The sequence below is a fragment of the Hypanus sabinus genome, chromosome 8, assembly GCF_030144855.1.
Source record: "Hypanus sabinus isolate sHypSab1 chromosome 8, sHypSab1.hap1, whole genome shotgun sequence".
Lineage (NCBI taxonomy): Eukaryota > Metazoa > Chordata > Chondrichthyes > Myliobatiformes > Dasyatidae > Hypanus > Hypanus sabinus.
Window position 1 is genome coordinate 108,001,257 of NC_082713.1, and position 24,589 is coordinate 108,025,845.

General features: G+C 40.9%; 1 protein-coding gene and 1 long non-coding RNA gene across 4 annotated transcripts in view; both read left to right on the plus strand.

The window, feature by feature from the left end:
• The first annotated feature begins 2,332 nt into the window (after positions 1-2,332).
• Positions 2,333-3,546, plus strand: LOC132397792 (uncharacterized). The gene is made up of 3 exons (XR_009513450.1): positions 2,333-2,453; positions 2,641-2,726; positions 3,152-3,546. It is a non-coding gene; the product is annotated as an uncharacterized LOC132397792 (long non-coding RNA).
• A 975-nt stretch (positions 3,547-4,521) lies between these two features.
• nap1l1 (nucleosome assembly protein 1-like 1) overlaps positions 4,522-24,589 on the plus strand; it is an 87,277-nt gene continuing 67,209 nt past the window's right edge. For 2 of the 3 annotated variants that reach the window (XM_059977559.1, XM_059977558.1), the window contains exons 1-2: positions 4,522-4,670; positions 21,138-21,171. In XM_059977559.1, the coding sequence (XP_059833542.1) occupies positions 21,155-21,171 (17 nt within the window). In that variant the 5' untranslated portion in view covers positions 4,522-4,670; positions 21,138-21,154. The remainder of the gene's footprint in view (positions 4,671-21,137; positions 21,172-24,589) is intronic. The other variant, XM_059977557.1, reaches the window with a different exon arrangement.

The following is a 24,589-nucleotide window of genomic DNA, read 5'->3' on the forward strand; positions in this document are numbered from 1 at the left end:
AATGGTAAAGCAGACTCGATGGGCCAAATGGCCTAATTCTGTCCTATATCTTATGGTCTTATAAACAATGACTGACAAACAAACAATACGCAAAAAAAAAGAAAGCAAAAGAGGTTTGTCAAAGTTTTTTGGTGACATCTGGTGCAGAATATATGTAAATTTCTAAGAAAGTGAGGCTTGTTGTGTCTTCTTTGTCATAATGCTTACATCCTGGTCCCTGGAAATATCCTCTGATATGCTAATGTAAAAGGAAATTAAAGCTATTGACCCTCTGAATGAACATGGACATCTAGCTTGTTCCTTCTGCGGTCAATAATCAGCTCGTTAAATAGGCCAATGTTGAGAGAAAGGTTATTGTTGTGGTACCATTCAACCAGATTTTCAATCTCTCTCCTATATGCCAATTGGCCTAAGGACACAACTCCTTACCTATGCTGATGGAGATTGTGGAGGAGATGTTGCTACACATATACTTGTGCATATGATAATAAACTCGACTTCGATCATGTACCTCTCCAAGCAGAGCATTTGTCACTAATACCTCCTCATGTGGTCCATTGAGGCAACTGGTGAGGGGAAAAGTGATTCTTTCTGCACTATGGGGTTAGAGTCATTGAGAGCTTCAGCACAGAAGTATGCCTTTAGCCCATCTAGTCCATGCTGAACTATTATTCTGCCTGGTCCCATTGACCCACAGCTGGACCGTAGGCTTACATACCTCTCTCAGGAATCAAGGCTCACCATACACATTTACATATGTTAGGAATTCGCAGTGGTGTGTTGGCCAGCATGCAACATGCAATCAAAGATAATACCACTCAAGAATTATAAAGAATAAAGATTTATATGAAAAATAAACTTCATCCATGTACTTATCTGAACTTTTTTTAATTCTGCAATTGAACCCACATCCATCACTTCTGCTCATTCCACACTTGCACCACTCTCTGAGCGAAGAAGTTTCCCTCACATTCCCCTTAACTATTTCACCTTTCACCCTTAACCTATGCCCTTTGGCTCTAGTTTCACCCAACCTCAGTGGATATAGCCTGCTTCCATCTACCCTATCTATGCCCCTCTGTCAAATCTCCCCTCATTCTCTTACTGTGTTTTAAAAACAAACAAAAAAGGTCTTATCTGAGAGACTACATGAACACTATCATTTTATTGTAAACAGTCTTTCCTGTCAGATAACTTGTTGCAGTTCCACAACTGATCACCAGTCAGTGTAGCTGAGCAGTAATAGTGTTATAGAGCTATTAAACAAAATTTCACATCATCACATCATCTGATCAACCATTCTGGAGAGCACCCCCTCCCCCTCTATCTATTACCTCAGTCACTGCACTGTACACACTTTAAACCACTTTTTGTAACACTGTTTACATTGTAAATACAAGCTGATATTTGTGTATTTATGCACATTTTATTCCATATCTATACTTCAACCTTTAACTTTATATAATTCACTATTCATTTTAATTGTTGAATGTTGTTTTCTATTGCATGTCATGCTTTGACCAACACACCAGTGTGAATTCCTAATAGATGTATATGGCGAATAAAGGTGATCTTTGATTTACTGTGGAGTTCTAGCCTGACCTGCTAATGTGCAGTCTGTAACAATTCAATACTGTTGCCTGTCAGGCCCTGGGATCCCTGATTTGCCCTTTGGTTGGACGGATTAGAGGCGAATCATTAGTTAATTTACAAACAGGTAAAATTAAAGGCCGTGAAGGCAGCCAGAATGTTGTTTTCTATTGCCGAGGGTTTGGAGTTCACGAATAGGGAGTTTGTAGAGAATGTTGGTGGGACAACATCAGGAATAGTGCCAGTCCCCTTCCATTTGGAGACACCCAATTTCTCCAGTCTTTTGTGTGTGTTGCTCACAACTTCCAGCATGTCTTGTGATTATAATTTTCTGTTCCACTGTGAAATTTATTTGAGGCAAAAAGATTCCTAACACTTCTCTACAGTGAGAATTCAGTGAGACCCTCTCTCACTGTTCCCCCTCTGTGTTCTCTGCTGCTCTTGGTCTCTTAAACCATGCCTCCTTGTTCTCCTTCCCATTGTCCCCACCTTTTATTCTGGTTTCTGCCCCCTTCCCTTCAAAGATCTAGGATCTCAAACTATAAGGGATGCAGATTCAGTTGGCACTTTTAACCACCAGATCAAAAACTATTTACTTAACCTTGCTTTTAATTAACATTATCCCATTGTAAAGCACTTTGAACTATATAATTTGCATGGAAAGTGTTCTATAAATAATTTACATTGTTATTAAGATCAAGGATTAACTTTATTCACTATTTTTACATGTGTTAGGAATTTGCTGTGGTGTGTTGGTCAGAGTGTGACCAACAAAAATAGCATTCAACAATTATAAAGAATAAAGAGTTATATAAAAATAAAGTTAGGAAGTACAGATATGGAATGAAATGTGCATAAATACGGTATGTAAATATCAGCTTGAATTTATAATGTAAACTGCGTTATAAAAAATGGTTTAAAGTGTGTACATTGTAGTGACTGAGGGTAATAGATAGAGGGGTTTGGGGGGAGGTGGCTAACCATTACGTTTGATTAAATCCTAATGAAGGGTCTCGACCCAAAATCTTGATTGTTTATTCCTTTCCATAGATTCTGCCCGACTTGCTGAGTTCCTCCAGCTCAAGGAATCTCTTGGATGAGAGGGCTGTCCTCCTAAGAGGGTCTGGACAAACTTGGTCTGTATCCCTCTGCAGTTTGCAAGAATGGGGGATGAACTAAGGGGCTTGCTGGGGGTATCTTGAGATGTTTTTGTTAGCGGAGACTCACAAACAAGGGGGGTTTGCCAATTAAAACTGAGATGTGTAGAAACTTCTCTCAGAAGGAGGTGAATCTCTGGAATTCTCTGGCCTTGAAAACGATTGAGGTTGGATCATTGGAGATATTTAGCATCAGGGTAGATAGACATTTGACAGATTAAGGAATTTAGGGTCACGGGGAACTGAAACAGAAGAGGAGTTTAGGCCAGCATAAATCAGACATGGTCACATTAAATAGTGGGGCAGGCTTGTGGGGACTCATGACCTTCTCTTCCTTGTGAATAACTGGTGGCTTTGGAGCATACAGGAAAGTAAATTTATGATTATGATTTATGATTAATTAGCAGGAACATCATCAAAGTCCTCACCCACCTTGGACATTCTCTCTCCTCCCCTCTCCCACTGGACAGAAGATACAAAAGCCTGAAAGCACCTATCACCAGACTCAAGGACAGCTTCGATCCCACTGTTAGTAGGCTTGAATGATAAGATGGGACTCTTGACCTCACCATCTACCTCGTTACAATATTGCATTTTATTGTCTATCTGCACTGCACTTTTTTCGTAGCGTTTACACTTTATTCTGCATTGTTATTCTAGCTCAATGCTCTGTGTAATGATCTGATTTGTATAAACAGAATCAGAATGAGGTTTAATATCACTGACATATATTGTGAAATCTGTTGTTTTGCAGCAATAGCACAAAGTAATATATAAAGGAATTATAAATTATAACAATATATATAGTTCTTATTATCATTTATATATCATATATTATATATATACACACACATCAATAAAAATCAAATTTTCTTTAAAAAATAAACAGGATGCTCTTTGCCTATTGTATCTGCGCAGGCTCTCACTTGTCTCACTTACCCTTTACATTCTCCAAAGCCTCTCCTATACTAAATCAATCATTGCACCTTTCAGGACATTATTAATCTTGATTTGAACAACTTGTCTTTCTTTTGCACATTGGATGTTGTCATTCTTAGTGTTTCATGAATTCTTCTATAACTTTATTTTCCTGTAAGTGTTCGCAAGAAAATAAGTCCCAAGGTAGTATATGGCAACATATAAGTACTATGATAATATTTTTTTCTTTGACTTTGTATTGATTCTCGAACAATGCCTTCTTAGAACATCATACTTCCCTGCATTCATAAACAAACGCCTTCTCATATTTCTCTCTCTTTTGTCAATAACTTTGAACTTGCTCTGGTTCCTGACCCTGTGGCGAGTACAAACAAATCCTCCGTATTTACTCAGTGAAAACCACTTACGTGGTGGAAAATAAAAGGGCCGGGTTCTGGGTAAATTTCCTGATCTAAATAGGTATTGCCTCTTAAATGCCATATTCCCAGAATAATAATGGTGCAGGCTTCTATCTGACTTTTACGTGAAGGTAATTGGCGCTGCATTACAAGCCCATACGAATAGGGCGCAGTTCCCTCTTCGGGAAAGACAGACCTCGCGAACAATGAACATGAGAATTATGAATGGGTTCTGACAGGCACTTTGATTGACAGCTTGCACGACGCCCCCGAAGGAGCGGAGCGCGGGCTGGAGACGGCGCGCGCACGCAAGGCTGCGGCTCCACCAGTGCTGTGGTCCGGCAGGAGGGCTGCGCATGCGCGGCGGTCGAGTAGGCCGGGGAGATGGGGGTAGAGGGGGGGGGGGGGGGGGAGAGAGAGAGAGAGCCGTGAGGCGCGCAGGCGCAGAGTCTAAGGAGAGCCAGGAGTAGACGGGGCGGGACTGCGGCGCGCGCGTTCCCCGCGTGGTTATATCCAGCCAATTGGCACGCTCTTCTTCCTTTAGCGCCATCGGAGAGCAGCTCGCGCCGCAGGAGCCGTGCGTCCGGTAAGCGGCGGTCGGGGAGCACCGGGATCCGCAGCCCCTCACTCGACCACCCCTACTTGGGGTGCAATCAGAGGAGAAACTGGGCCTCCGATAGGCCCAGTGTTGAAAAATGGGGGCGGTGGCTGGGGAGTGGAAAAGACCCGTCGAGGGTTTTGGGAGGGAGAGACCCCTTTGAGGGGGATTTGGGAGGGGGGAGCAGTTGCGGAATGGAGCAGGCCCCGAGCTCCGCTCCCGGTTGTTCCACATCGCTCTCGCCTCCTCACCCGCGAGAGCACGTGTGTCGGGGAGAGAGCGGTGCAGCATGGCCTGTCAGGGATGGGGGTGAGGCGATGGGAAGTGGTCGGTTAGGCCGTGGGGCGTTGGGGGTTGGCGTGGCGGGAATGCGTCACCCCCACCCCCGCACTCTCTTGGGCCTCGACTACCCGACTGCGTCGCACTTCCCTCCATCACGCCGCCGCGTAAGCACCACCTCTTTCTCCCCCCCCCCCCCACTCCTTACATTACACATTTCCCGGCCGCTGGTAATACGGACTGGGGAGGGGGAGCCATTCAGTTTCTCCACCCTTACCCCACCAACACGTGGTGGAGCTCCTGACCCGGGTGTTAGTGGCATTAGAGGGGAAAGGACCTCGGCTCGGTTCCACTATTTCCCTTTTGTTTTACTTGTCCTGCCGCAACCCCAGGCTCTGTCTGTGAAAGCTCGCATGTCGTCTCATTTGGCGGCGGCCTAGGCCGCTGCCACCCCCACTCACCCACCCCGAGATCGGCCGGAGACCACCTTTATTCTTCTACTGCTCAGCATCTCAATTGGATACTAGCCGATGGCTTCTCACACTTGGTGCGGCAATCTAGTGTGAGAAAGGGTCTGATTGTAACTTGAATATGACAGTAACTTGTCAACTGCATCCTTTTGTAACATCATCCCTTAACATTGATTTATCCTGGTTAAAAAATTGTTCTGTCTCTCTTCCCCACTCTGGTCTCTTACCTCTTCACATCTGCCCATCAACTCTCCGTGTCTCCACCTCCTTTCTCCTGTGGGCCTATTAATTCTTTCCTCTCCAGCCCTTTACCTTTTCCACCCTCCTGGCTTCACCTGTCAACTTCTAGCTTGTCCTCTTCCTTCCCCCCCCCCATCTTTTTATTCTGGCTTTTTCTCCCTTTCCAATTCTGAAGAAAGGTCTTGGCCCAAAACGTTAACTGTTTATTCATTTCTGTTGATGCTGCCTAACCTGCTGAGTTCTTCCAGCATCTTGTGTGTGCTGCTTTCAATTTCCAGCATCTGCAGAATTTCTTGTGTTTAACTTAAAACCTTGTCTAGTTAGAACACCTCAGACACTGGTTCCCATAAGCCTACATGTTTGGGTTGCCCAACAGTCTTAAATGGGTGAGAATTAATATGATTAACGTGTTTACTTAATGTCAGTTTGAAATTTATGACTTTGATTTACGGAATACAAAGTAAATAATGTTTTTATCATCCATTTGAAAATTGTCATTAATTGGAATGTTAACCAGATACGAATGTTTTTCTAAATCACAGGTTGCTTTAATCAAGATTCAACTTATTAAATTTTCCCATGTGATTTGGTTTTGTAAAAATGTCTTACAGCATAGATACATGCCCTTTGGCACAATCAATCTATGCTGACCAAGGTACCCATCTGAGCCAGTCCTGTTTGCCCGAGTTTGGTTCACATTGAGAAACATTTCTAACCTACTTGTTAAGGCACTGTTAAAAAATGTTGTCATTCTTCCTCTGACAGCTCATTCCATAAATGACCACTCTTTTGACTTTTAAAAAAAACTGCCGCTCAGGCTTCTATTAGATCTCTCCCAGTTCTTGATTCTCTACACAATTCCAGATTGTCCTTCATTCTATGAATGAAATGGTAGCTTGTTCAACCTTTCTAAAACTGAGTCCCTCATGTCCTGGGAGTATTCCCTTTGCACTCTACATCTCAATCTTAAATAAAAATCCTGCTATCCAGCTTTTAATCTATGATTTAGGCTGATTGCTGAGGTTTTTAGTGAGTTGAGGATTTAGAGCAGGGGTTCCCAACCTTTTTTATGCCATGGACCCCTACCATTAATTGAGGAGGCCATGGCTCCAGGTTGGGAACACTTGGTTTAGGGAGACGATATCTGCTTTAGGAGTTATAGTTTGTAAGGATTCCATTGTGTTTGTAATCAGAAGTGCTAGTATCTTAGCCAATTAATGCTACAAGTAAATTAATGTGTGGTATATCTCAATGTTTATGGAATCGTGGCTAGTTACAGTATTTGATCAAAACAAATGAAGAACTGTCAATAACAAAACACTTTCTCCCTGAGTTGTCATGATCTCTGCACTTTTAGATCCTTTTGTCCTTTTACATTTTGACTGAACAGCATAACATTTTATTGCTTAGCTGAGAAAGACAGACAATAGGGGAATTGCTGAGATGAAGCTCTTTCATTGTCTAGTAAGTAAGTACCTTTGCAATTATAGTTTGGTGACCCAAGTTCAATCCTGCTCTGCTGTGGTACTATGGAGTTTGTACATTCTTATGGCCATGTGAGTTATGTTCAGGTCTTAATGTTTTCTCCTATCCCAAAGTAGAATTGGTTGGTTAATTCACTACATTACATTGCCACTACTGTAATTTGCTGGATGTGTGTGGGGGGTGCTTGTGAGAATATGGGAGAACCAAGTGGAATTAATTCAGGCTAATAGGTGTGTGGACAGCACAAGTTCAGAGGGCACTGACTGCTGTTGGATTCTGGCACTGTTTTAATTGGGTAAGATGCAACACTAACGGAGTTGGTCCTTGATAGGAAGTCGTATTTTTACCCCCAGAAAGACATTTGGACCTGTACAATTGAGACAAGTGACTGCAGATGCTGGACTCTGGAGCAACACAGAGGTGCTGGAGGAACTCAATAGGATCAAGATAGTTTTGACCTAAGACATCAGCTGTCTCATTCCCTAGGTGCCTGACCTGTTGAGTTCTTCAGCACTTTGTGGTGGACCCATAAAATTGCTTTTTTCAGAAAGCATGTGCAAAATAAAATCCTTTTGCTGGGAGAACCCAAGCAGCTAGTCCACAACATTGTACTTCACTGAATTAACAGTCATTTTGCCCTTTGGTACTGGTATTGTAGATGGAGAAATCTGTAGTACAGTGCTGTGGACTTGTGCAACTGACTGCTGTTGTGAAGAGTCAGAAAAGATTGAGTTTCTTGGCTTGGAAAATTGAGCCCTAGAATTGGGTAGTTTGTAATCAGGCCCTTTGGCCCACCACAGTTCTGTGGATAATCTTGCCTGCATTAATTCTATAATCCTCTGTCATGCTCATTAAAATACCTGTCCATATGTCTGAAGTGTTGTTACATTCCTGACTCCACCACCTCCACTACAGTTCATTCCAGATATCAACTATTTTGTGTGTGTGTGGGAGGGAATACTATTTACATCCCCTTTAAATTTCCTCCCTCCCTGAAAGTCATGTCCTCTAGTTTTAAGCACTCCAATCAATATCTATATGTCTCTCATAATATTACATTATTTCTATCAGGTCAGCTATCAGCCTCCTTTCTTAAAACCCAGACTATCCATTCAATTTATAACTCAAGCCCTTCACTCTAGGCAATGTCCTTGCGAATCTTTTCTGGGCCCTCAATCTTAATCACATTTTCCCTATAGTGTGGCTGACAGAACTGTATGCAACATTCCCAAGTGTGGCCTAGCCAACATTTTGTGGGTCTGTAACATATAATCAGCTGATGAAAACAAGTAAGCTGGGATTGGACCTAGAAGGTTGCATATCTTGATTTCAAAATGGACATTTTGTCTATATTCAGGATTATCAGTAGTTTTCCTCTCGGTGGTTTCTAAATTGCAGCTTGTTTTTGTTTCATCTAAATTAGTATCATTTTTTAAATGTTTTCTTTTCAGGCTTGAAAAGAAAACAATTGAAACAACTTTTGTTCCCAGTTTTCTTGGGAACAAGCTGGATTTTTATAAGTTTATCCTTTTATTTTTCAGTTGGATTTTTTTGCTAATTCCTTGCATAAAGAATTTTTAATCTATTGTCCTCTTTGAAATTGTTCTACCTCTTTTATTTGGAAGGGTGGTGGGGAAATACTGTGCTACTGTAAATTTTTGGGGAGGTTTTTAATTCCATTCTCATAATTTGGTATTTGCAATATTTTTATGTTCATATTTTTAAACCTTTGAAAACCTTGTGGCCTTCTTGATGGGTCTAAGCTTAGAGTAACCAAGGAATGCAGAGTAAGGTCTGTAGTTCATACTTGTCTGTTCATTCCCTGGTCTTAGCTGCAGCATTAGACCAATCCTTATGGTGTTGACAATATAGAGAAGAAATTCTGTTTCTGTTGTATACTCTTGTGGAATGTACAGTACATGTACTTGAGGGCAACAATCAGATGCAACTGTGTGTCCTTGTGTTCAAGTATTTAACTAAACAAGAAAGATCGCTACCCAAACAAGAGAAGCTACTACTTGAAAGACGATTGTTAGTGCTCATTTTGTGATCTATAGTTTTAAACAAAAAGTCATATGGTGAACTTTGCAATGTTATAGAGAAACATATCATTATTGCTTTTACTTAACATTGATTTTAAAAAAGAATCAACTGGTCATTCTTGCATCTAGTAATTATCTGAAGCTGGAATTTTAAAGCTACAATAACATCTATTCATTCAGTACATTCTAAGGTAGTCCCAGTTTGTCATCTTTGGAATGATGAACTTAATTTCAAGGAATAGCCAGCATCTTGGGAAGAGCAGAATTTAAGGGGAGGCGTTTAAGAATCGTACCATATGAAATTTGTTTTCCTTGTTTAGTGTATGTGTTGGTTGGGGCACATTTCATGAAGATGAAGTAATATTTTGTCTCTAAATCAATGAGTAGATATAAGCATATTAGTTTTGTTATAACTTTGTAAGTGCAGGTTTTTCCTGTTCAGTGGCTGTAGTAACTCTACGGTTTTCACTTAGGCAGTCTCACTCTAGTAATTCAGATTTTGAGATGCTGATGAAGTGGTGTTGGGCACTGTAGATTCTTCCCTGAGTGGGTCAGGATTAGTGGTGGACTCCAGTCATTTATGCTGGGCTTCTTTGTGGCTTAGACTGGATTCTGGTTTCTCATAAAGTCACAAATGTTGCTTGATTTTGAGTGGCTTCCCACTTTAAGAAATGTTTGGAATCATTTTCTATGCCTACCTGATAATCTTTTGCACTGACTTGGAGTTTTGACGTTACGCAAGTCTAATGTTGGGTATATGACTGTATCCTACTTTTTGGTGCTAAGAGCAAAAGATTCATTGGCCTGGTGGAGAATGCTTGGCATTGGTTTATTCTGTGAGTGGATTTGGAAGATATTGCAGACACCACAATAGTACCTTTTCAAGTGCTATTTTACAAGCGATCTGTGTCTCAGAAGTATATGAAAGGGTGGAGATTTAGGACACTGCATATAGTGCCGGTTTTGAGGTCTTAATACTCATAATCAAAGGCTATGCTGGTACACGGAAGGTAATAAATTTCAGTCCATCAATGATTGACCTTGTTTGTGTGATTTTATTGAAATGCCCTATTTTCATCCTATCCATTTACTGTATACTTTGCAATTGTAGCTGTTATGTAAAATGACCCATTGGAAAATGGTCACCAATATGACATCAATAATTTTATAATTAATCCTACCATTGGATTCCTTTTGAAATGCATCTTTTAAATTCATGGCTAGGAAACTTCATTATAGAACATAGAACACTTTTCCTAGGTATCATGTTTTTCATAATCTTCATAGCCTTCCATTTGTCTTATCATTCATGTGGCTATAAGTTTCTTGCATACCCCTAACATATCTGCCTCTACCAAATCCCCGGCAGGGGGTTCTACCCCTGCACTACTATTTATTAAAAATAATTAAAACCTATCTTTGACAATCCTCCTATACTTTCCTCCAATCACCTTAAAATGTTGCCACCTTAAATTAACTATATCTGCCCTGGGGAAAGAATCTCTGGCTATCCACCTGATCTGTGTCTCTTGTACATAGACATTCAAAGTTTAAAGTAGATTTTATCAAAAGTACATATGCCATCATGTATATCCTTGAGATTCATTTTCTTCTGGGCATACTCTAAATCAATAGATTAATAACCATGACAGAATCGATGGCAGACTGGCCAACTAGGGTGTTCAACCAGAGTGCAGAAGACTACAAAGAGGAAATAATAAATGAGATTCTTGAAGTCCTTGAAAGGGTTATCATGAGGAATGTTTGATGGCTCGGACTGTACTCGCTGGAATTCAGAAGGTTGGGGGGGGTGGGGCGATCTCATTGAAACTTTTGGAATATTTAAAAGCCTAGACAGAGTAGATGTGGTAAGAATGTTTACCATGGTGGGAGCATCTAGGACAAGAGGTCACAGCCTCAAGGATAGAGGGACGCCCTTTCAAAACAGTGCGGAGAAATTTCTTTAGCCAAAGGATGGTGAACTTGTGGAATTCGTTGCCACATGCAGCTGTGGAGGGGAGGTTGTTGTGTATCTAAGGCAGAGATTGATAGGTTCTTGATTGGATGTGGCATCAAAGGTTATGGGGAGAAGGCCAGGAACGGGTTGAGGAGGGAAAAAAAAAGGATCAACCATGATTGAATGGTGAGCAGGATTGATGAGCCAGATGGCCTAATTCTGCTCCTGTGTGTTATGGTCTTATGGAAAGTGAGTCCACTGGTTGTGGGAACATTTCAAATGATGGGGCAAGTTAAGTTATCTGCTTTGGTTCAAGAATGTGATGGTTGAGGGCTAATATGTTCCTGAACCTGGTGGTAAGTTCCGGGGGGTCCTGTACCTTCCTGACAGTAGCAGCAAGAGAACATATTCTTGGTGGTGTGTGTCCCTAATGATGAACACTGCTTTCCTACCTGAGTCCTGCTGAAGGGCTTCAGCCCAAAACGTCAACTGTACTTTTTACCACAGATGCTCCCTGGCCTGTTGAGTTCCTCCAGCATTTTTTGTGTTGTTTGGATTTCCAGCATCTGCAGATTTTCTCTTGTTGCAGCTTTTCTACGAGTGTTTTATGTAGATGTGCTCAGTAGCTGGGAGGGTTTTACCTGAGCTGATTACACTACTTTTTGTAAGATTTTCTGTTCAAAGGTATTGGTGTTTCCATGCCAGGCTGTAATGCAGCCAGTCAGTATATTCTCCACTACATATCTATGGAAGTTTGTCAAAAGTGTTAGATGTCATGCTGCATCTTTGCAAACTCCTAAGGAAGTAGGAGTTTCTTTGTAATTGCACTTGCACAGGACAGTCCTCCAAAATAATAATACCTAGGAATTTAAAGCTGCTAAACTTCACCTCTGATCCTCCAGGTAGGGCTAGCTGCCTTTTCCCTTCTGAGTCTGTAATAAGCTCCTTGGTCTAGCTGACATTGGGTGAGAGTTATGACACAAATCAGCCAAATTTTCAGTCTCCCTCATATGCTGATTCATCACTACCTTTGATTTGCTCTACTGTCGTCAACAAACTTGTATATGGCATTGGAGCAGAGCTTAGCCGCACAATCGTAAGCATGAAGCAAGTAGAATGGGGGGGCTAAGCACAATCTGATGGCGATTGTGGAGATGATGTTACAAATCCAAACTGACTGGAGAGTCTGCAAGTGAGGAAATCCAGGATCCAGCTGCACAAGGATGCATTAAGCCCAAGGTTTTTGAGCTTATCAATTAGTTTTGGGGGGACTCCTATCATATCACCTCTTGTCCTCCTTTGCTCGAAAGAGAAAAGCCCTAGATTGTTTAGCCTATCATTCATTACCTTCTAATGATCCCCTATTAAATCCACGTTGCAATAGTACAACAGTGCCTCATGATTATGCGGTCACAAGGCAAACGTAATTTTCATGGCCATTTGCACCCATCAGATGAGTGGCTACTGGTGTTGGTCCACATTGCATTACTTGCTATTTGTCATAATTCATGCCCTCTGTAAGAAAGCCATGCATGTTTAGCAAAACAAAATTATATAGCAACACACAATGCTGGGGAATTCCCACAGGTCAGGCAGCATCTACGAAAGTGAATAAACAATCGCAAATTTTGGGCTGAAACCCTTCTTCAGGACTGGAAAGGAAGGGAGAATAAAAAGGTGAGGGGAGGGGAAGGAGGCTAGCTGGAAGGTGTTTTGTAAAGCCAGGTGGGTGGGAAAGGTAGAGGATTGGAGAAGGAATCTAATAGAGTAGCAGAAGGGGTGGGGGAAATGATAGGAGAGGTAAAAGAAGCAGGTGGGAAATTGAAGAGGGGGAGGGAACTTTTTTTAACCTGGAAATAAGGTGTTGCTTTTCCACTCTTGAGGGTGGCACAAGAGGAGGCCATGGACTGGCATGTTGGAATGGGATTGGAAATTGGAATTAAAATGTTTGGCCGAGTAGCTTTGCCTTTGGTGGATGGAGTGGAGGTGTTTGAAGTGGTCCCCCAATTTATGAAAGGTCTCACTGATGTAGAGGCTGCATTAGGAGCACTGGACACGATAGACGACCCCAGTAGGGGTCAAAGGGGTCAGTAGTGTTGCCTCACTTGGGAAGACTTATTTGGGGCCCTGAATGGATGTGAGAGGAGGTGAATGTGCAGGTCCGTAGCAGTTATGCTGCTTGCAGGAATAAATGCTGGGAGGGAGATTAGCACAGAGGAGCAAGTGGAAAGGGAACCTGTAGAATGCAGGGGGATGGTTATATAGGTTGCTTTGAGGAATAACAGTGTGTCCATTGCACAAAGAAGCTGTTATTTTAGAATCTAGAAAAGATATCTGGATTTGACCCCTCTCAAAAACGGTAGACAGCATACAGTGGAATCTATATAGTGTTTTTCTATAATACATTTGTGACTGCACAAATGAAGATTATAGAAGTATATTTGTGACTATAACAGACCCTGTAGTATCTGTTTCAGGAGGTTACTTCAGTTAAGGGGTTGTTGACTGGATTGACGGGCTGGACATTCAAGGGTTGGACTTGAATGAAAGAAACCAATAAAAGTTCGCAAACTGTTATTACTGATGGTGGTATATTCCAACAAAGCAAGTTCAGCTTATTTGTGAATGTTACTATGTTTTGGTGTTGGTAGGTAGGCTTGATTATTCTTCAGTCTTGATTTTGATTGAATCATCCTATTGTTTGCTATTGCCCAGAATTTGAAAGTCACCAATTTTCAAGCAACTTGATAAAATAGTATTTCACCATTGAGATCAGATTCATAGGTCCTCTTCACACCATTTTCATAAGGTTTTGCTGAGTTGTGATCTGAAATGTAAACCTCAGATTACTTTTGCTTTACATTAAGGAAAAACTAAAGATAAGTTGGCAACTTCACTGAAAAACATTGGCTTTCTTTCTGAGCACTTCCTGATTTTATATAGATTAATCTGACTTCCTGTGGAAAAGAAAATGTAGATTCTATTCTAGGTTTCATCTCTTGTAAACTTGGATGCCTTTGTCAGGATGTGTTGGATCATCCACTTGAAACTAATGATTTCAGAGAATTTATTTGTTGGATAGATTTTTGCATAGAAGGGGAATCAAAGGTTATGGGGGAAAAAAGCAAAAAGGTAGATGGAGATGAGTCAAATTAACCATGATCGTATTGAATGGCGGAGCAGGCTCAACGGGCCAGATGAGTTTCTCCTGCTGCTATTTCTCATTGATGAATTGGCAAAGATTATACAAATATAGGCTTCTGGTTTAAAGAAAAACTGTCATTGAGGGCTGGCAGTTTAGTTGCCTAATGGAAATTTGAAGGCTAATTTGAAATAAGAGAAAACTGGTAGTGAGACAAATTTTGATCCCTCTTTAATGGTACATGGGAGAGAAGTGTCATTCATAATATTTGACTTTTCCATCTATTGACCTGCCAAGAGGTTTTATCTTAGTGAATAGCTGTGGGTTTGAGTTGTTTTGGAATCAGGTTTATTGTCATTGATGAATGTTGGGGAATTTGTTGTTTTGTGGCAGTAATGTGCAAGATAAGATTACAACAAGTTACAATTTTTAAAAAATGATGCAGAAGAGGAATGGTTCAGAAATCTGATAGCTATGTGTATGTACCGTAGATTCCGGACTACAGAGCGCACCTGATTAAAAGCCGCACGCTCTAATTTTAGAAAGAAAATCAATTTTGTACTTGTACAGGCCGCACCGGATTTTAAGCCGCAGGTGTCCCACGTTGTAATATGAGATATTTACACAGAAAGATATTACACGTGAGGATTTTTAAACTTTTAATTAAATCCGTATGGTAACATAAACAAATACATATTGCAAATGCTTTTTATCGAACAGTGCCTGTAACACAGCTACTTTTAAATATACATACATATCGGTAACACACAAATTACGTTGCGTATACTTTTTTACTGAACAGTGCACGAACAACATTCCAATATCTCCTAACGACTGGTAAAAAAAATATATATATACTGCAGCCTACCAGGAAAAGTTATTGATCACCTTCTTCATCTCCCTCCTGCGCACTAAAACCACCAAAGTCCTCTTCTTCAGTGTCCGAATTGAACAAACTCAGGATCTCGTCACTCACTTCAGTCTCTTCGTTGTCGCTCTCACTTGAGCGCACGCGGTCCTCTTCATCACGCAGCAGTCCAGCCTTTTGAAACCCGTTGGTGATGGTGGATGTTGTGACACGGCTCCACGCATTTAGGATCCACTGGCAGACTTGAGTTAAAGATGCTCTTCGCACGTGTCCTGTTTTGGTAAAGGATTTCTCGCCGCTCGTCATCCAAGCCTCCCACTCAACGCGCAGCGCTGTTTTTTTCTGTGAAAAAATCCCCCTGGTCGCTTGGCGTAGCACTCTCTCAGCCAATCCTTCATTAGACTCTCCATCATCCAACCTTTCTTATTGACTTTCACCATGATTTCTTTTGGGAATTTTTCCTTTGGCATTGTCAGCCGCTTAAAAATCACCATCGGTGGAAGCTTTAGTCCGGATGCTGTGCAGCTCAGAACACAAGTAAAATGCGTTCTCTCATGGCCACCTGTTTTCAGTGTGATGGACGAGTCACCTTTTTTATTAACAGTCCGAGTGAGAGGCAGGTCAAACGTCAAAGGTACTTCATCCATATTTATGATATCATCTGGCCCAATGGAATTCTCCGCTATCTTTGAGTGAATGTGCGGAAGTTAGCAAGTTTTTCCTCGTGGTCGGGAGGGAGCTGCTGACACAGAGTCGTGCGTACCCTGACGGACAGGCCTTTTCGTCTCATAAATCTAAAACACCACGATGGCCCACCTCTGAAATCTTCGATTTTCATTTTGGTGGCGATTGCTTTAGCCTTCAGTCTGATCTGCACGGTGGAAACACCGCGGCCGCCTGCTCTCTGTGTTAACCCAGTCTTCAAGAAGGTTTTCAAGTTCGGGCCATCTGCTATGATTACTTCTGAAAGCTTTTGTCATCTTTTTGCATTGACTCAGTTCTTCACGCTGGCGTCTCCACTGTCTCACCATCGATTCATTTATGCCAAGATTATGTGCAGCAGCTCGATTTCCTTCTTCAACAGCCAGATTGATCGCCTTTAACTTAAAAGCTGCATCATATGCTTTCCTTCGAGTGTTTTCCATGTTGATGAGGGTGAGTACAAATGACTGATTTACAATAATTTAATTGTGAAAGAGCGCTTGATTTATCATACAATTTCATTGGACCTCTGTGAACTACTCATCAAATTTATTGGTCTACTGTTACGAGGCAAAATGTTTTTGGCGGCATGATAAAAAAACATGCATTAGCCGCACCGTAGTACAGGCCGCTGTGTTCAAAGCGTGGGAAAAAAGTAGTGGCTTATAGTTCGGAATTTACGGTAGTTTGGCAGTCAACTAGCATGCCAAGCATGAGTTTTTGATAGAGAAATATAGTCAAATGTAGTGGAATTTGACTTTTCCTTTGTAGATGTTTTAGCTTTTAATTTTTCTCAAATTTGCAGGCATTATGGTGTATTTCAGTTGTTCTGTTATCTCCCAAACTGCAGCTTCTGCCAACAAAATCAGCTCAGCAAGTGTGTAGGAATGTATTGTCACATGACAAGTTGTGTACAGTCCTGACTTGGAGTATTTCACCATTCATTGTCACTAGGTCTAAAACCCAGAATTTCCAACCATTTCATTGAGCGAGGTGCGGTTAGTCCTCCATCGGGAGAACTAGTAGTGCTAGAAGATGGGTCATCACCACCTCTACATAGAGAACAGTTGGACACGGGCTTATCTTTGTTCTTAAAGAATTGAATGTAGCCACAGCTATGCTTTAGAGAATTTGTAGTTGAAGGCTAATGTTGAAATGGTGAGAAAATACAAAATGGCGCAATTAGTAAGGCTGAGAACCAACACTTTATGAAGGGGACTCTGAGAACCAACACGTGAAACCTACCTTCTGTAGATCTTTGTTTTTGTGCACAGATAGGATGCAAGACAAACTGTTCCAGATAAAGGCATGTCAAGGTTTGCGACTACAGTTGAGTCCCCAGCAAGGTTTTAATTGTGCTTTAAGTGAAGGTTTAATTGTTGAAATGAATAGATGCAAATTGTAAATATGAAATGTTTGATTTTAGTACTGAATCTCTTGTATAATTTGTCCATATGAGAGATGTGGCGAAAAAGGCTTTGTTTTGTGCCTTCAGCTTTAATGCCACGTAGTTTTAAAGTTGTAAAACATCATTTTTTAATTGGTATGTTAAGACTTCTGGTGATGTGCAAACTGACCAATTCTCACCAGAATTCGAGGTGAAAATCATCAGTATATTCCTGAAGATGCAGGGAGAAATATGAAATGCTGAGAGTGTTTATTACTTTGCAGTGGCTCACTCTGATTAATATGCCAGTTATAACTGAATAAATGTTTTGATACATGGCATGAATTCAACTTTAGAAAATGTTGGGTTACTTCATTGGATTAGATGCAAGTATAACTATAAGCAGTGGGTAAAGAAGTTGTTAGATCATTTCATGTGGCTGACATTGCAGAATAGATCAGCTTGCTGGTACAACCTTAATACTTCAAAGCCTAGGATCCTTCTGTGCATTGCCTAGCTTGACCAGTATAAAATCTGATGAAACTCGGCACCTTTGAATTTTATATTTCAATATAAAGGGGAGGTTGAGATCATGAAGGTGATATAGAAAGCTTTTGGCACATTGGCCTTCATAAATCAAAATATTTAATACAGGAAAGGGGATGTTATGTTGAAGTTTTGTAAGATGTTGGTGAGGCCTAATTTGGAGTATTGTGTGCAGTTTTGGTCACCTACCTACAGACACTAAGATTGAAAGGGTACAGAGAATTTACAAGAATGTTGTTGAGACTAGAGGACCTGAGTTATAAGGAAAGATTCAATAGGTTAGAACTTTATTCTTTGGAATATGGAAGACTGACTGAGGGGAGACTTGATAGAGGTGTACAAAATTGAGGGGGATAAATGTGTATGCAAGCAGGCACCCACTGAGATTGGGTTGGACTACAGCTAGAGGTCTTGAGTTAAGTGTGAAAAGTGAAATATTTAAGAGGAAACTTGACTGAGGGGTGTCAAAGTGGAGTGAGCTGCCAGCGTAAGTGGTGCATGGGAGCTTGATTTCAATGTTAAGAGAAGATTGGATGGATATATCAGGAACATCTCTGACTCCATCACACTGAGCACTGGATCCCCACAAGGCTGTGTGCTTAGCCCATTGCTGTTTACACTGCTAACACATGACTGTGAAGCCAGATTCAAGAAGAACCTGATCATTAAATTTGCAGATGATACCACAGTGGTGGGGCTCATCAGCAAAAATGATGAAACAATGTACAGGGAGGAGGTCAAACACCTAGAGAGCTGGTGCAGTGACAACAACTTGATGCTTAATATCACCAAAACCGAGGAGATGATCATTGATTTCAGATGGTCTCAGCCTGAGCACACACCCCTCAGCATCAGTGGCTCCACAGTGGAGAGAGTGGAAAACATCAAGTTCCTTGGGGTGCAGATCTTGGACAATCTCACCTGGTCCAGGAACACCACTGGGATTGTGAAATGAGCCCAGCAGAGATTGCAGTTTCTGAGGAAGCTTAAACAAGCATCACTCCCCACTAACATCTTAACTACAACTACATTCTACAGAGGAGTGGTTGAGAGTGTGCTGACCTTTTGCACCACAACCTGGTACTCCAGCTGCAGTGCTGCCGACAAAAAAGCCTTGCAGAGTGTGGTTAGGGGAGCAGAGAAGGTCATTGGGGTCTCCCTACCTTCTGTCCAAGACCTCTTTCAGAGTTGATGCCTCCAGAAGACACGGTACATCATTAAAGACCCCTCACACCCTCTCCATGAACTGTTCGTTCTTCTGCCATCAGGTAAACGTTATAGGAGCATAAAAACTAAAACCACAAGGCTACTAAACAGCTTCCTCCCACAGGCAGTCAGACTGCTAAATAGCTGCTCTACCTGACTCTGCTTTGGACACTTTTAACTTGCACTGGACACTTATAACTTGTTTTCAACTGACATGTGGCTGTTGTGTTTTACGATTTATTGTTGTGTTTATTATTTAGTGTTGTGTTTGTTTTGTTATGATTGCACTGCTCCTGGGAAACGCTGTCTCATTCTGCCCTGCAGAGCTGATATACGGTTAGAATGACAATAAAGTTTTTGAATCTTGAATCTTTGAATATATAGGAGGGAAGTGGAGAGCTATGGTCTGGGTGCAGGTCACTAGGACTAAGCAGTTAAAATGTTTTGGCATGGACTAATGGATCCCAAAGGGCCTATTTCTATGCTGTACTTCTTATGACTCTGAGCAACACCTGGAGAAATGCAGCTTCAGGCAGTGTTTATGGAGATGAATAAACAGTTAACGTTTCAGACAGGGTGCCTTTTTCAACACTGGAAAGGAAGAGAAAAGAAACCAGAATAAGGTGGGGCAGGGAGGTGGTGTGCAAGCTGGCAGGTGAGGGGGGAAGGGGATGAAGTAAAAACTGAGCTTTGCTGCAGAACCTCTTGTTTATAGGTTGAGGTCATGTGGCTGCTGATAAATAGCGAAATCTGTCATCAAGCAGGTATACTAAAGCATCGACTGAATGCAGGTGTCTTTGTGACACATGGAAGTCTGACTTGAAGCAGTTGCAAATCTCTTATTTTAAATCTTGTGAATGCGGAGTTTTATTAGATGAGAGGCTGGCGATAATACAAAAAAAAATTGAGGGGCTTTCATTTGTGCTCACTGGCTCAAGAGACGAATGAAGTTGGTGTGTTCTGCATGATCTAGTTTCCATTCTCTGCTGGGAAATTACTTAAGTAAGGTGGTAGTGATAGATTGGATTAAGGAGTCAGCGTTTAGTTTTCAAGTCTATTCTACTTTTGAATGGCTGTTGAAGTAACTTTTGGCTAGTTGTCAGTGAATTACTGAAGTGTAGAAATTGTCTCTGCAGGAAAAGTAGAAAGTAACACTGCTGTGAGGTTGTGGCTGAAGATCATTTTACAATCCTTGACCTAAGAGCAATGATTCTCTCTTGCCACATGTCCCATTATTTGTAATTGTTTTTCATATGAAGAGACAAAATTCATGTTTTTGATGTACTAGTTACATATTTGGTTTATTTGTGATAATTCAGTCATTTTTCAGAATAATTCAATAATCTGATTGGAATTTGGCTGTTTAAAATGGTATACGGATTTTTGCACTGCGAGAATGCATTATAATGCCCTCTAGTTGTGAAACTGGATACTGCAACTGGTAAGATTTTTAGTTGACACATGTCTACCTTACTATTCTCCTTGTCACTTGTGTATTTTAGTTTCGTATTTCACACTGTAACTTAACTGCTTACACCTGGAATTGCTTTGCTTCTCTTTAAAACTGGAGAATGAAATCCTGTTGTATGCAGCTTATTAAAAGCTTTTGTCTGTTTGGCCAAAGTAAGTGTACATTTGAGAATTCCTTACTGGGATGCTTATTGAGATCCAGTTCTGTTTAGTTTGGGATGAATATTTTAATGATTTGTAGCTCTAAAGATAGCTGCACAGAATCTTTCAGGGGCTATATTTCTGGTGTTTGATTTACCTATAAACATGATTTTTCAGGAGAACACAGGCATCATGGTAGAGTAGTAGTTATTGAGTTGCAACTCGGAGTTCAGGGTTTTGATTATTGGAGTTCAATTTCAATACCATCTCTAAGTCGTTTGTACGTTTTCCCCAAGACTGCGTGGGTTTCCTCCCATATTCCAAAGACCTACTGGTTGGTAGGTTAATTGGTCATTGTAAATTGTCCTGTGTTTAGGCTAGAGATAAATAGGTGGGTTACTGGATGGCGAGACTTGTTGGCCCAGAAGGGCTGATTCCATGCTGTATCTCTAAATGGACAAATTAACAGTTAAAATCCATAACTTTGAAACCACATTGAACTTTCCCTTTTCCTCCCCAGATACTTAACTTTTGAAGATGGCAGACATTGACAAGTAAGTACCTGAATCACAGAAACTACTTAATCTGTGAGTTGACTGTGTTTAGTATTTAATGGATGTATGGGTCTAGTAATTTAAATACCTGGGATGGGGATTAGGCTTAAATTTGATAGCAGTTGGGAGGGTGGGAGAGGGGAAAGTTAAGGAACAAGGTATATGGGAGTAAAATGGGTATAAGTGACTGGAATGGGAGGGGAGCAATGTATACTAAAGTGAACATTCATTAGAGCAGAGGAAAAAAATGGTTTAGAAAATCTAAATTGATTCTTTGAGTGGGCACAGCTTTGGTAGTTGATAACTGCCTGGTGGAAAGGGATGGGTACAGTCTGCTATGCAAAGTGATCAAGCTTGGTATTAAATATTCCAAGGTACCTTTAGAAGAGTAACAAAATGGAAAAGGAAGATAAATCACCGGTTTAAAAAAAATGAAAAAGAAAGGAATATAGCTTGGAAAATGAAGCAACAGCAGTTTGGAAACACCAAAAACAATGCATTGGTGGGGGTTGTTCTAGGCTCCCTTATGGTAAGGAAGGGCATATTATTTCTAAGAAAGGTAGAAGCACATATCAAAGGGTAATGAAGAATCACAATGGACTGTAATCTGCACAGAATGATTTTTCAAATTAGTAATAGTGGGAGAATTAATTCAAGGTTTAAAGAAATGATTTCCTAAGTCAGTGACAAGCCACTGAGGGGAACATTTTCGAAAGACAGTGAACTTTTGAGAAGGTTAATTTTGTTGTTAAAGGAAGCTTTAGGTAAGTGTGATTGTGCGATGGAATTTCATGTACATATTAAGAGTGACAGTTTAATCAGAATCTTGTCTGAATTTAAAAGCTCAAATATGAATTGGCTATAGGAGATTAGAAAACCATTTTGAATGATGTAGTAGTAAATTAATAATTGGTAGCATATTGTAGGCTTTATGGGTAGAACTAAGAAATAAGAGTGGTTTGAGCACATTAATGGGATGATGTTATAGACTATAAACAAATTTGTAGAGAGATTGTAGACCTGTAAGAAATGCAAGGTTGTTATAGTAGGTGATTTAACTTTACACATATTGACTGGGGCTCCCATACTGTAAAGGAACCAGATGGGATAGAGTTTGTTAAATGTGTTCAAGAGCATTTCCTTAGTGAGCGCACAATAGTCCCAACACAAGTGTGTGTGATACTTAATCTGCGATTAGTGAATGAGACTGGGCTGGTGACAGAAGCTTGTAGAGAGAAATACTTTGCATTTCGGTCTCAGCCCGAAATGTAAGCTGTTTACTCTTCTCCATGGTTGCTGCCTGGCCTGCTGAGTTCCTCCAGCATTTTATGTGTTATTTTCCATCTTGTGATCATAGTGCCATTAATTTCAAAGTAAGTATGAAATAAAATGGGTCTTGTCTGTAGAGTGAGATTCTGGGTTGCGGGTTTTACTTCCGGTCTTTTCTGCCCCAGTGTGCATGTGTGTAACTAATCAATTTGGAGTCAATCTCGCCTTTCAGCTAGGCCGAGGTAGGGGATCTTATGCTTAAAAAGGTTGGTCACCACTACTCTGGAGCATAGAAGATTGAGGGGAAATTTGATGGAGAGGTATACAAAATTGAGGGGGTATAGATAGGGTAAATGCAAGCAGGTTTTTCCACTGAGATTGGTGAGACTGTAACTAGAGGGTGAAAGCTGAAATATTTAATGGAAATTTGAGGGGGATCCTCGTATACTAGACTTTTCTATAAGACAAGTATATGGAAGAATGTAGGGTGGAGGGTGATGTGGGAGGCAGGGTTGAAGGATCGGCACAACATTGTGGGCCGAAGGACCTGTACTGTGCTGTATTTTTCTATGTTCTATTACTAAGAGGGAGGTGAGAGTGTGGAATGAGCTGCCAGAACAAGTGGTGCATGTGGGGTCAATTTCAACTTTCAAGACAAATTTGGAGAAGTACATGATGGAATGGTTATGGAGGGATAAGGGGTGCATGTCAATGGATCTAGGCAGGTTAATGATTCAGGATGGATGAAATGGTCTGAAGGGTTTCTGTTCTGTAGAGTTCTATGAAGCCATGACAAAATGTGTCCATTTGGGTTGGGTACTGCAGAGTGTGGTGCTGGGGCCACCCTCGAAGAGTCACCAAGACATCTACGTGCATGGCTCCTAAGTTGTTGGGCATAGTGGTGGTTTAAAGAATCTAATCTGAGTGACACACACAAAATGCTGGAGGAACTCAGCAGGCCAGGCAGCATATAGGTGAAGTGCCTCTGCCCAAAACGCCGACTATACTCTTTCATAGATGCTGCCTGCCCTGCTGAGTTCCCCAGCATTTTGTGTGTGTTGCTTGGATTTTCAGCTTTTGTAGATTTTCTCTTGTTTGTGCTCAATCTGATTTGAGTGAAGATTATAGCTGAGGTTAGGTTGGGTTGTGATGAAAATACTGGGCACATGGCAGGTAGATTGAATGTAAAATGTGAGTTCATCTACTTGAGTAGAAAAACAAATGGGGTTTTCAAAAGTGACATTGAAATTTTTGTCAGATAACGTGGGTGTCCATGCACATGAAAAATTAACTTGCAGATTGAGCAAGCACATAGGAAGGCATATGGTATTTTGGCCTTTATTAAAAGAAGACTTTAATGAAGAGTCTGCTCAGTCATACATGTGTCTTGCTGCACTAACAGAGCTCAGTGAACATTGGAAAATTTGTTTAGGCAGGTTGTGCTTATTCTGTCATTTTTAGAAGAATGATAGTTATTCCATGGAAACCTATCAAGTTCTCAAAGGGCTCGATAGAATAGATGCAGGAATGTTTCCCTTACTTGGGTATCCAACATCAAGCTTAGCAGTTTCAAAATAACAAGTCACCCCTTGAGGAAGACAAAATATTTCTATACCAGGAGGATGTTGAACCTTTGGAATCTGATAACTGTCCTCAATTGCTCTTAGGTTTTCTTTCCAAGAAAGAGATTGGATATTGGAATTGAAGAATAAGGATTTAGTGCAGGAAAATAATAATGGGGTAAATTTCAGGTATGATAGTTTAATTGATGGTGGAGCTGAAGTGGGAGTTAAATGGCTTTCAACTGTGGTTCTTGTATTGAACCACAGAATCCAGTATGTGCGTATAGAACAGGGGGCCATTTCTGGCAGATGTAGCCTACTCTCAAATCATTAGTAAAATGATGCTGTCAAATGGCATTCACCAATAAACTTCTCAGTTTGCTTTCCCAGAATCATTCAATTCCTGACTATTTTGTAGCTTCAATTTATGCATGAGCATGCATCCTCTTCAATAATTCATGTTGCAAGGGTGATAATCATTAAGACAGTATCTGATCAAAATGGCATTAAGACAGCTTAGTTCTTGAGTTGATAAGAATTTTGGGAAGAGCTGGCTGGAATCTAACCCCTCTAAATAAAAATGGGTG